Source organism: Cyanistes caeruleus, chromosome 3 (assembly GCF_971803275.1).
Source record: "Cyanistes caeruleus chromosome 3, bCyaCae1.hap1.1, whole genome shotgun sequence".
Classification (NCBI taxonomy): domain Eukaryota; kingdom Metazoa; phylum Chordata; class Aves; order Passeriformes; family Paridae; genus Cyanistes; species Cyanistes caeruleus.
The window spans coordinates 60,834,418-60,847,071 of record NC_141703.1 but is presented as its reverse complement, the minus strand read 5'-3'; the positions used below and the strand labels follow the sequence as shown (position 1 = coordinate 60,847,071).

The 12,654-nt window shown below is 43.5% G+C and overlaps 1 protein-coding gene across 3 annotated transcripts in view; it reads right to left on the bottom strand.

Annotated features, from left to right (window-relative positions):
• Window positions 1–945: 945 nt before the first annotated feature.
• GTF2F2 (general transcription factor IIF subunit 2) overlaps window positions 946–12,654 on the bottom strand; it is an 84,821-nt gene continuing 73,112 nt past the window's right edge. Inside the window, exons 8-11 of one of the 3 annotated variants that reach the window (XR_015284596.1) lie at window positions 10,951–11,094; window positions 6,215–6,414; window positions 5,107–5,215; window positions 946–4,858 (exon numbers count right to left, since the gene is read on the bottom strand). Coding sequence is in view for 1 of the 3 variants with exons in the window: in XM_086881248.1 (XP_086737374.1) it covers window positions 6,295–6,414; window positions 10,951–11,094 (264 nt within the window). In the remaining 2 variants the exon portion in view is untranslated. Of the gene's footprint in view, window positions 4,859–5,106; window positions 5,216–5,559; window positions 6,415–10,950; window positions 11,095–12,654 lie in introns of those variants that run through there. The other 2 variants (XR_015284597.1, XM_086881248.1) reach the window with 2 other exon arrangements.

The window sequence follows — 12,654 nt, the reverse complement described above, 5'->3', positions numbered from 1 at the left end:
AAGTTGGCGTAGTTCCTCATAGCGTAATTCCTACTCTTCTGGCCCATCTTCATCTCAAGCAGCTGTTTCTTTCCTGGGCCTGAAAAGCTGAAGTGATTTGGAAAGGAAAGACTTCATACTTCAGACAACAGCTTTGGAGTTATTAGCCCTGCCTTGTTTTAAAATGTGCTTATCAGGATTGAATCTCTCATTCCTGGAAGGATACTCTCAGTGGATTTGGGAAGGATCCAAACTCTATTTTCCCTGTGCCTCGTGGAGCAGGTTAAGCAGCTGGGTAGAAACCTTCCTTATGCTGGCTCAAGTCTCGGGCTCTGTGGGGCCAGGAGGCTGCTCCTGCACCCACTATAAGCTGGATGCTGACAGGGGAAGGAAGGCTGATTTGCTTATGGAGAGGAAAAACCAGCCTTTTCAGTTTCATACTTCTGTGGTTAAAGGAGTGATGCCTTGGGGCTGAGGGAAGCAGCTGCTCTGCTGGGCAGATGTCCCATGATCCCCTTGACCTTCTGCCCTCCCCCCAACACTGTTGCCCCTCAATGCCTGCTTTTTGTGTTAGTTTGCTACCCCACCCACAAATCCACTCTATTTTTGCCCTCTGGAAGCAAACAAAAAACCCCAAACACTTTCTGTGTGCCAGTGGCTGATGTTAATGTCCGAATGCTGCTACAGCAGTGGTTTGCTGCTTGGCCAGCTGCTTTGAGGAGAAAGGGTGCAGACCTGGGACTGTTCATGCAGTGCAGGGAGCATCTGGTGTGCTGGGAGAGGTACTGCTGTCTCCTCTGGGGTGCCCAGCCCTGAGTTTTGCCCACTGAGCACGGGCTGGGGGTGGGTGCCAGAGCCCAAGTGGGTGATGGTCTTGGAGCCTTGTGCAGCCCTCAGCTTTGACACAAGGAGGGAGAACCTGCAAAGGGAATATTCTAAATGAAAAGTATGCAGGAAACAGTTGGGTTTGATTGGTGTTGGGTTTTTTTTTTTGTGAATTTATTTTTTAACTCGGCTCGCAGCCAGCAGGCAATTATGATAAGCTTAGGGCATGATTGTTGCCAAATAAAATAAGACTAATTTTTTTTCAAATGTGGAAAAAAAATGGAAAAATGGCAATTTGCTTTCTTCCCTAAGCAAGTCTCTGGCTGTTGAGCTGGCACAGGTCAGCCCACTGCAATCTTGGCAGTGTTTTCAATGACAGCCGTTCAGAGAGGATGCTTTCATTAAAGAGCAGTGGTATCTACATTGAAATACTTCTGCTTTCTCACACTCTGCTGCTCGCTTGGAGCAGATAGGATACTTCCTTCTGCTCTTGTGAACTTCCATCTGTGGTTTAGTTCTGTAGCCACTTCCCTGGGGTGTCGCTGCCATTGTGAGCTGGGGTGTTTTGCTCTGGACCAGGAAATCTCTGTAGCTGGCAGCGGCAGTGTGCAGCAGGTGAACACCATGTTCATTAACTCAGGGATAAATGTTTTGGTAGGAGGAAAAATCCCTAACCAAGCCTGGAAGTTTTTGGCCTAAACAGTACCAAATCTATTCCCAAGATCACACTCTTGCTGGCTTGCAGTCCCTGTGTCTTGGCTGCCTTTTGGTTGAAGCTGCAGCTGGAAGCTGTTGAGCAAAGATCACAGCCAAGCACCTGTGGCCAGGGCTGGTGGCTTGAGGGAGCTTTTTTTTGGATGCCAGCAAATCCTGGCAACCCTGCAAGTGTATTCTGCAGGAGTGGGTGGGATGTTGTTGATGCACATGGCTGCTGGGCATTTTAATCCACTAGAGCTGCATTCATTACCTTCCACTTCAGGCAGAAAGGAGCCAAACATCCTCGAAGACCTTTTAAAGACCATTTTGGTTCTGTGATGCCAATGTAGCAGCAGCTGGACACACTGATAAAAATGCTGAACTATTGTTTCTCTGCAGCCCACACTTTATCCTGGGAGCTAACAGCTGGGATTCACCTTCCCATCTGTAACCACCAGCAACAGGAAGGAAGCACTGCTGGCATGTAAGTGAGCAAGCCTCTTTCTTCTTTTCCTCAGCAAGGTGCAGGTGTGCTGGCACAAAGCAGACCAGCTGTTTGATTCTTTTTAGCAGGGGATGCCCACAAACATAGATGTCCAAGAAGTTTTTTAGAGATTAGGTTCCCAAATTCTTTGTAACAGAGTAGTCAAGAAATGGCCATGTAAAGCTGAGTACTCCTGCCCTCCTCACAATGGACCTCAGCTAACAAAACCCCACTACTGCTACTGAAATAATCTGGTTCAAGGACTGAGGTTTAGCTGCTCTACCTCCAGCTGTGCCTGCACTCAAGCCAGGTGCCCTTGACCCCTCCTGTGGCAGCAGGGAGGGATGATTTCTGCTGCAGCCACAGAACTGCCTGCAGCTTCTGGTGCTTCCTCATGCTGCCCACAAAAAAGTGTTTCAGGGAGTGAACTCTGCCCTTCATCCACTGGCTGCAGCTGCCCCAGCCCACCCCTGGCAGCAGGTGCCATCCCGAATCCCCCTGTGTCCTGACTCAACTGTGCTCATTGCTGAGTTATTTTCTTCTCAGTAGCTGTTACAGTGCTGTGTTTTGGATTGGGAATCCAAGCAGTGTTGATAACACACTAATGTTCTGTTTTTCTGCTAAGCAGTGTTTACCCTAAGTCAAGGACGTTTTTCTGCTGTTTCATGCTCTGCCCGTGAGAAGGGATGCAAAAGGAACGGGGGGAGCACAGCTGGGATAGGTGGCTTGTGCTCAGTAGGGATATTCCATACTGCAGAATGCCATGCCCAGTATATAAATGGGGCAGGCTTACCCAGAAGGGAGGCCTGCCTGGGTTCAGGAAGAGGGGTCTGCCATCAGTCAGAGGGTGACTACTTGTATTGTCCATCACTTGTTTTTCTATGGTCATTTTTTTAACCTTTCACCATTACTACTATATTTTACTAATTTTCAGTTACTGAACTTTCTCAACATACAAAGTTTGCTTGGATTCTCCTCATTGCCCTGGGGTGGGGAGAAAGAGAAGGGGGTTTGAGTGAGCAGGGGATCTCTAAAGGGCTGGCTGTCACCTTGTGTCTGCTCAGGTCCCTGCTGGTACTGCCTGAGCTTACCAAGTATGAAATTTCCAGTGATTCAAACTGGTCATATTGGACAAGCAGTGCTGGAAGAGTGGATGTGCTTTTAATCTCATTTAGTGGCATTTAGCACACAGAAACTTCTGCTCATGCCTCTGGGACCTGCTCGCCCGGCAGCATTTTGACCATTAATATTCAAGAACATCTGCATGAACAAAGCTCAGCATCAAGCAGAGACAACAGCACTTGGGAAGACCAGCAGAGAATTGTTCATCACTGCTGCAAGTCCAGAGTTTAAATTAATCCAAAAGTGGGGGGCCAGGGAATCAGACCTGAGCACCTCTGAGCCTCTCTTCTGGCAGATGGAAATCCTGCCAACAGCACTTGTGTAAGGGCCATGTGCAGAACCAGCACAGTGGAGCAGGAGAGGTTTTCCTGCTTATTAAGGGATGGATCCAAACGAGGCTCTACCAAATTCTCAATCATACCAGCCTTGTATGAATTTAGACTAGTCCTGCAGTGCCCTGGGTTACTGCAGAAGGTACCATATGGGACCCATAGCAGCATCTATCTTGATGCTTCTGTGTCTATGATGGTTTATATTGCAAGATCCCATAGCTGAGCTGGAGGCTGGATGATGACCTGGCCAAGGGCATTTAAAAACTCCACTTTCACCTTTATCATGTGCTCCCACCAGGCAGGAGCCAGCAGAGCCCTTGAATGAATGACACAGGTTCTGCTGCCAGCATGGGAGAGCATCTTTCATGTTCTCGATCAGCACCTCTGTGGGCTTATTGTTCCTTTCTCTCATACCACTTGGATTTTGTGACAGCTTTTGAGGTTAAAATTCCAATTGCACCTAACATGCTAGAAAAACTTCAAAATCATGCAGGAAGCAGGTAAAAAAAGCAGTTCACAAGCTGCCTGGCTTCTAGACCTGCTGGTTATCTTCTCTTACTTTACTCTGATACAGCATTTCCTAAGTCCATTTTTGAGCACTGTTCTGCTCCTCAGTATAACTGGTGCTACTCCACAGAAGGCTGCAAGCAAACCATTATACGTTGGCATTCCTCAAACTTCCTGGTTGCTTGCAGGTTGAAAACTCACTGCTTTTTTCTGTTTACTTCTAACCCTACATGTTTTTAATGACACCCATAAAAAGTTAGCCCTTTGCAAAAACCATAAACCCCATGAAAAATAGAGTGCTCTGCATGTTTTCCATTGTTCCTGAGCAGAGCTTATTTACCCTGTCCAAAGGCAGTGCAGATCAATGAAATACTTCCTTTAGTTACATGTTCAGGCATTTCATGCTGACTATGTCCCTCTCGACCAAAGACAAACTGAAGCAGCTCACATAAAACCAGAAATATATCTAAAGCTTTCCTGCTATACTAAATCCTGCTGGGGATCTCACTCAAGGTAACCATTGCCCTCTGAAATGGCACAGTCATTTTTACCTGAATTACACTTACTACTTAATTACTGCTTAATCAGTATTGCATGGCATCCCCCTGAATGGTTGCAAGGAGCAACACAAGGGAGAAGCTGACCTAGACTTGCTGGGTACTTCAGTTTCTGAAACAGGACACGGATCCCACCAAGGAGCCCAGCTCATGAAAGGCAGGAACTCTCATCCTACACATCCCTGAACACAAATCCACAGAGGACTTGAGCAGTACGATGAGGACAGCAGTGTGAGCAGGCTCTGGCTACTGCCGGGGAGCACGTCATGTTCCACAGCAAGACACAAAGGCTGACTTCCTGTGTTCCTCTCGGCATCCTCAGATGGCTCCTGCAGCCATCTGCAAGCTGGGTCCTGCTGTAGAGCCCAAGGAGACACAAGTCAGTGGCAGAATTTATGAAAGCACACCCCCCCCCCCCCCCCCCCGGAATGTGATCTGCTCTTCAAAACTCTCAGCAGTCCCTCTCCTGGGAACTGGGCATTTAATGCCACAGGACAATGAGCACCAGCCTGAAGTGTAGCTGTGGAGAGATACCTACACAGACAGCTCTAGAAAAAAATTGAGCAAAATCGTATGACTTATGTATAAGGGTTGTTTTACAAACCTCTGAAAGCATTTGATCACTCCCTGAGCCTTTCATTGCTTCCAAGTGCACCAATAATGGAATGTTTCCTTCCCTGTGTCATTCCCTGTGAGCGAAATGATGTATACACCTGAAGGACATGAAAGAATGTAAAAGCTGAGCTATCAAACCTCACCTTCATTTACAGATATAACAATGAGGTTATCCCACTCTGTGTTCTTCGCTTTTTAACATAGAACCTTTGAGAATATAATTAAATAGTCCCCTCCCTGCTCCCTCCTAAAAAGGATTGTTGAAGGGACAACCCTTGCAGTGTGCATTCCAAAAACAGGGGAACAGAGACAGACACATTTAGCAATCTTTCCCAAACCACAGAGGAACACAGTGACAAAGCCAGCAATAGAAACAGGCTTTGAAAAAAAACCAGACTTATGCCACCTAAATCATGTGTTCAGTCAATAATGTAGAAGATTGTGTGGTACAAATTAAAATAATATTTTTATTGATATTCTTAAACAGTATGGTATCAGCATAAAAATCAAACAAAAGATAAAACTATTCCTTGCTGTACCTTACCGACATTTCTGTTTCATTTTTTTTTCTCAGTAATCACATGGAGGGGACTGACATCTTCCCACAGATTTTATGGGTTTTTAACTGCATTGGTTTGTTCCCAGGGAGTCTAAGGATTGTGATGAGCACCATGGTTGTGGCTGTTTTTCCCCAAAGCCTGATACCAAGAGGAGCATCCTGTCCATTCCACACAAACACTGCACAAAAGGTTATGCACATTTGCAGGCTTCCAGATGGAGCCCTGACTGACCCCAGGAGAACCAAGGGTATTAACCTGCTTACATTGGAATGCAAGCCCACAAAGTTATGGGTTCCTCTAAGACACATTTTCCATTAAAGTTACCGAGGCTTGGAAAAGCCACAAAGCTACCAAGAAAAAGTAAGAGGAGAACTCAAAAGATTTCTAATAAAGATACCTCTAATACAAGTTTAATCTATAAACTTTTCCTGTCCAAAGACAAAGCATATATAGAAACATACAAGAAATAGTCCTTGGGGAAAAAAGGCTACAGAAAATTACAAATTATCAGCTGCTTTAATTTATCTTCATCCTTACAGAATTGCACTGTGCTCAGTCCTGTCTGTAAACACCACAGCTTCCTCAGTGCAGTCTCTCTTACATCATAAATGTTTTTGTTAATCACTCTTTTCCTCTCCTTGGTAATGTCTGTATTCCGGCTTCAGCTCCCATGTGTTTTTGTGGGTCCCCTTCACATTGTAGATGCCTATTTCTCTCAAAATTTCTTTCAAGTATATCTGAAAGGAAACAAAAGTTCAAATTAAACAGGCAGACAATTGCCACAGTTCCTACATACCTGCTCAACTGCATGGATACAGTCCTAAGGGGCAGACAGCCCAGCTGGCTGATGGGCACTAACTGGTGTGGGAAGGACTCTGGGATAGACTTGGACCCTCAGGCACCAGCAGGGATTAGTGGAAGCCCCAGAGATGCAGCAGGGAGCACCTGAGTCCCAGGGGTGACAGCTCCCAGGCAGTCCCTCTGAGAGGCAAGTACTCCAGGGGCTGCTGAAATGAAGTTACCAGCACCTCTTGAGAACTATTAGCTCACACATCTTCCTCCTGCTAGAATTCCTCCAACTGAGCTAAAAGCTCTTGACCTTTCTTCCTGCTTGGGCTGGGATTATCTTGAAAATCCTTGCCTTATTCACACTTTTTCAAATCCTCAAGCTGTTGGTTTTCATGCCATTTTGCAAAGCTTTAAGCATTTTATTATGGTCTCATTTTTAGAGGAAAGCTGAGTAGACATCTGAGAATTTTCTAATACCTTAAAATTAAGGATTGGAAGAGAAAGAAAAAAACCAAAACAAGTAGAGCTATTATACCAGTGGTATAATCCTTGACAAAACACAACTCACTGATATTGCCCTCCTTCACTCTTTATAATAAACACCAGTAATTTTCTTAGGAGTCACAAGAGCCTGCTTGTTTGTTTAATTATTAATTGGGACTGAGATGAGTGGATTGTCATAGCAACCACAGACCACAGTTTAAGAATCCCCACATTTAATTCATAATTCCTCAAGTTTGAGCAATTTAATCCTGTTGGAGTGCTTATGTTGAACTGGACTTGTTGGAATACTTGTATTTCCTTCATCTACAGTTCCACTAAGTGCAAATGTCAACATACTCCATTAAAAAAGAAAACAGCAGATATTGAAGACACAGGAAAATAAGAAAGGCTGATTGTTTAAGGTCTGTTCGTTACACTCTTCCCCCCTTTGCTAAATGGAAAAGCTAGGAAATACATAAACAAAAAAGTTCTCAGACAGTAAAAGAAGTGTCTTTTACAGAAACTTATCCTTCCTCTCCCTCTCCAGGTACACATCAAAAGTATGCAAAGCAGCGCAACATGTAAGAAATGTGACTGTCACAGATGTGCATATGAACCACTTTCTTAGGGTCTTTTTAGGGTGTTTCCTTTGAGGAGAGCAGCTGGGCACAGCAGCAGGGAGTTCACTGTGCAGGGATGGCTCCTCGGCCTTCGGGGGTGCCAGATGCAAACCCCAGCAGGTGGCAGCAGGAGATCACCGACGTCCCCTCACACACCTCGTCTGTTGCAGAGATGCCGTCATTATTCCTGTCAGGTACCCGGGTACGACAGCGATGCACCACGCACCGTGTAAAAGGTGCTGGGAACAGGTGAAACAGCCACTTCTGCATGGGTGTGTGCAGATGTGCACACCTGCATATCCACTGTCTGCTCTGTAATCCCTGCACACGAGGCAGTGTCATCAACAGACACTTCAAAGCATGGCAGAGTGGGTGGGAGAAACACCTGGCTGCAAGGTTAAATTCTGCTCTAGATGACATGGACAGAGAACTGGAGAAAATCCACCATAACTGCACTCAGTGCCATGAGGAACATTCATGTGCAATCCTCAGCTGGCAGATCTGGTCTGCCTGGGAAGCTGGGTCACAGCGTGTGATGCTGCTGCTGGGCTCAGGCAGAGTGAAACCACTGTGAATGAACTCTGCACAGCACTCACCCAAACCCATCCACCCAGCTATATGAAGGCTATTTTTAATTTCAACTACTTTTCAGACCTAATTACCCAGGCACTTCTGCTTCTCTCAGGGAAAGACTTCCAAGAGTGTAATGAAATGGAACAAAACCCACCCAAACTGAAAAGCAAGGTAAGGTCTGTGCCACAGATAATGGCACCTCAAGCTGGAACCATGAACTGCAGCAGCTGAGGATTTGCCACATATTCCTGTTTCCCATCTGTCCTGCAGGGGACAGCCAGGCAGCAGAGGTGTTAGGGAGGGCAGCTGAGAGCATTAACCCCAAAACACCACTGTGTGTGCACAGACAACGCTGAACTGCTGGAGTTTTTAGACAATTATGAAACATGGATAATCCCACTGTGCTGTACTGTACCTGAGCGCAAGTGGTTTGAAGAGATGAGTTCAGGGGATGCTATGATTCTTCCTGCAGGATCAATTCTCCTTCTAGAAACCAGGACTCCCCACCTGGGTCTACACTGCACCAGGCTGGCCTATACATCTTGAAGCATAGTGCTCTGATAATGTACCACGGAGAGAAACCCCACACTACTCCGTGTGATGCCAAATACTGAATTTTAGAGCCTGGTGATTGCTAATCAGGGAGCAACGATTTTTTCTCAGAAAGGGATGCAGTGTGTTTGTGTACATTTAATTCTAGCACAGACATTCATCTGTAGGTGATCTGTTCATATATTTAAAGCATTCTCTGCTCTGCTCTACCTTTCCTCATGATTTTTTTCCACATGAAGTGTTATAATGGAATTATGGGATAAAAATTTCTGAGGAGTTAATTTACAAGCTCTGAAAATCCTGAAACTTTGAGGAGGAAACAAACCCCGTTGTATTTAGGACAACCATTACTTAAAGCTAAAATAGAAGAAAAAAATCCAAACAATATACTCAATTTTTAAAAAAATACAGTTCATCTTAGACCACTGGCTCCATCCTGGTTCCATTCTTCACAAATATTTGATTCCTCACAGAGAGTTGTATTATGTTCTCAGCCATAAAGCCCAAGTCTGGAATTACTGCAGTATTTCCAGGGAGCATTCAATACTTACATCTGGGTAGGTGGCAAAAGATTTGCCTACTTCTGCAAATTGTTATTTTGCATTAGAATTAAAAAGAAATCCAGGTTTCCCTAATATAGCAGTAATTTACATTTAGAAAATACTTGTTTTATGATTTCATGACACAAAAAAAGATAGCAGCAATTTCTTGTGTAATATGTAACATATTCTGTAGCAATGATTAAATTTACTATTTACATTTACCATTATGTAGGAAAAATACCTGTATTTATTTGTAACTTCAAGTTCTCCAGTGGCTTAAGTGGGAGTTGTGGGTGACTACTGCAAGCTGATGTCATGGTAGATGAGATATATCTGTACTGACTTGCATTCAAAGTGATCGAGATAGTGACTGCCACACTTCTCTTACCAAAAATAAAAAACCAAAAACCAACCCACTTAAAATTTTCTTGCCACTTCCTCCGTATCTCCATATCTTCCTTCTATTCCTTCCTCCTTCTCAGCTCCCATGACCCACACACCTTCACTGCCACAGAGATAAGGAGCTGACTCGAGATAAATGAATGGAAGATATGGTACTCAACTTTCAACTTTCTTTCAAGGCACTAGAAAACAGTGAACCTACATGGATTCGACTTGGGTAACATCTTCATGCAGCTTCTAACCAAAGAGATTATTCACTTACACAAATGCTGACAGAGATACACTTCATTCTAAATGTGAAGTGAGCAAAACTAATAAGCATCTTAATTTCTGCCCCTTTTCTTTAACAGAGTATTTTTCCATAATCCAGCTGTTACTGTTCTTTCTTCTGTTTTAGCTCTAACAGCTTGTGACATTGTTGCTCCGTTTAGACTCAAACATAATTAAGTTCCTTAAAGTCTTCTGAAATCTGCAGCTGGGTTGAGGATAGATAATGAAGTTGGCAGTGGAAAGCATCAAAACCACCAAAGGTCCTTTGCATGTCAGTGTCTCCCACCCATTCTTGCCTGGTCTGCTCAAGGAAAGCTTGAACACGGAAAGAAGGGAAAGAACTGGAAAGTTATGGTTCATACATGAAGAGGCTGACAGACATTGCAAGACAACAATACCATCACATATGCAGATGTCTTGGTGCTTTCTCTTGTCTGTGTATCAAAACACTCTTTAAAAGAAAACCCCAAATAAATCCTAAATATCAACCACCTAAACTCTTAACCTAAAAATTACCCTATTTGTCAAGGAAATCCAGTGACTTTTGGAGCCATTGTCACAATGCCTGAGCTCCTAACATGGATAATCCCTGCATTTAATACAAATCCCACGAAATATAGAAAAAGAGCAACCCCGGTTCCAAAATAAAGTTCAGAAGCTGAGGGAAGGGCCAACCATAGATTAACACAAGCTTGCTACTGCCAAGAGAACTAGGCTTCAGTGAGGACAGGAGTTGCAGGGGAGACATGAGAGCATTTTTGAATTTGGTTCCTAGTATTAAAACAAACCTAAATAAAAAAGAGACCATTTAGGTTATTTAAACCATCTCTGTCAAGAAAAAGGACACTCATACCAATGTTTGGCATTCTACACTGTCCTACAATGCTGAACCTAAAACTTGGTGATTTCAGTTTGTTGTAAACATATTTAGAGAGGAGTTTCTAAGGCATATAATATACATTAAACTATTTTCTGGATATGTAAAATACACACACTAGTAACTACTGAAAATGGTTGTATTTACAAGACTTGCAGTACGTACCACTGGCTGTTTGGTTATGTCCACCAGGTCTTTAATATTGTAATACTGATGTTTCTCAAAGGCTGAAAAAAGCATGTCCAACACTTGTTGTTTATCAGCTCGAGCTCGTTTTCCATCTTCTTTCTTCTTCTTCTCATATTCAATCTGTCATAAAACATGATTTAAAGACACTCATATGTAATGCTGTATAATTCTCAGTGCTGAACATTAAGCTACAAAGAAACCTCTTCCATTTAATAAAACACTGTTTAATGACTCAATGCTTTTCATCTGGAAAGTTTTTTTTTGAACATTCAAATATTTTTTTATGAACATAAACTAAGCATTTTGTCCTCAGCACAATAAGCTTCTCAGATGAATGTATCTGCTTTAACAAAAAAAAGAAAAAAAGCAGAAACAGAGCTTTCAGGTGCCCAAATCTGGAAAGAGAATTAAGGAAAGAGCACAGGAATCCAAACTGACAGTATTCTTTGGTATCAGCTTCTGAGGTACAATGACAAATGCCAAACAGCCTCCAAACTGCCAAGCTTGGGAAAATCCACAGACTACATGGCTACATCCACAATCGTAACAAGCACCTGCCCAAAGGATGCTCCCAACAGCCCTTCAACACTGTCTTGTTTTCTCCAGAAACGGCACTCAAGGCATCATCTCCATCAATATACAACCAATCTTCAAAGACACACTGAGAATCTGGATGGTTTCCCTTCAGGAGAAACCATAGTAGCACACATGAAGTTACACTAGTCCCAGAAAACCAAAGTTTCTAAGCAGGCAGAGGCCCCTTTTTGCCACACATCATCCTACTTCAAACTGTGCATTAAAAATTACTTAACCATTATAATCTACACCAGATGACTATATATTTTCACAGAAACTTTTATCACCTCCAAAAATACTTCCTCTGATTCATCATCAGAAGCACAGACCAACTCACCCCAAACAAACCCCAATCACCAGAAAGCAGCAACAGCGACACCTGCCAGCACATCACCCTATCCACCCCCAATACCACCCTCGAACAAAAAACCATCCATCCAGCTCCTTGGAACCAACAAAAGTGATCCAGAAGGTAGTGTAAGTCATGTAATTATCAAGTGCTTTCAGGCAAACTGCGTGGGTGAATCCATAGCGGCACAATGTACAGCAGAAAAGATGCATGTGATCAATAAGGGACACATGCCTGGCTGAAAATGGGATAATTCTGTATGGGAGTCATTCTGCTTCTGATGGCTCAAATCTGACTCTCAAAAAGAAGACCTTCAGATGAAAAGCCTAGAAATAAAAATGCAGAGATCTACTGGATACTAAAGATCTTATTTTTAAGAAGAAAGATTAGTTTTATGGCACAATTTATTTTTTCCTATGTATCCTTGCCAGCTAACTCCCTCCTACTCTCAGAGTGAAAATAGCTTGTCTCTTGGTAGCTGTCCCAAAGTGGCTAAAGACTATTGCCACCTTTGCCATAGCTCCCAGGTCTCCAGCCAGCCAACTACCTCCTTCGTATTCTGAAATGGATGTACATCATTAAACTGGATGCAAAGCAATTGTTCCCAACCTGTAGCTTGAAGTCTCTTACTTCTGCTTTAAACCTAAAATGGGTGCGCAACCGAATACTTGCCTGCTTTTGTAATTCTATGTAGTGTTATAAAAGCTACAATCTCACCACACAAACCCATCATGCTGGATTTTTATCCAGTAAGA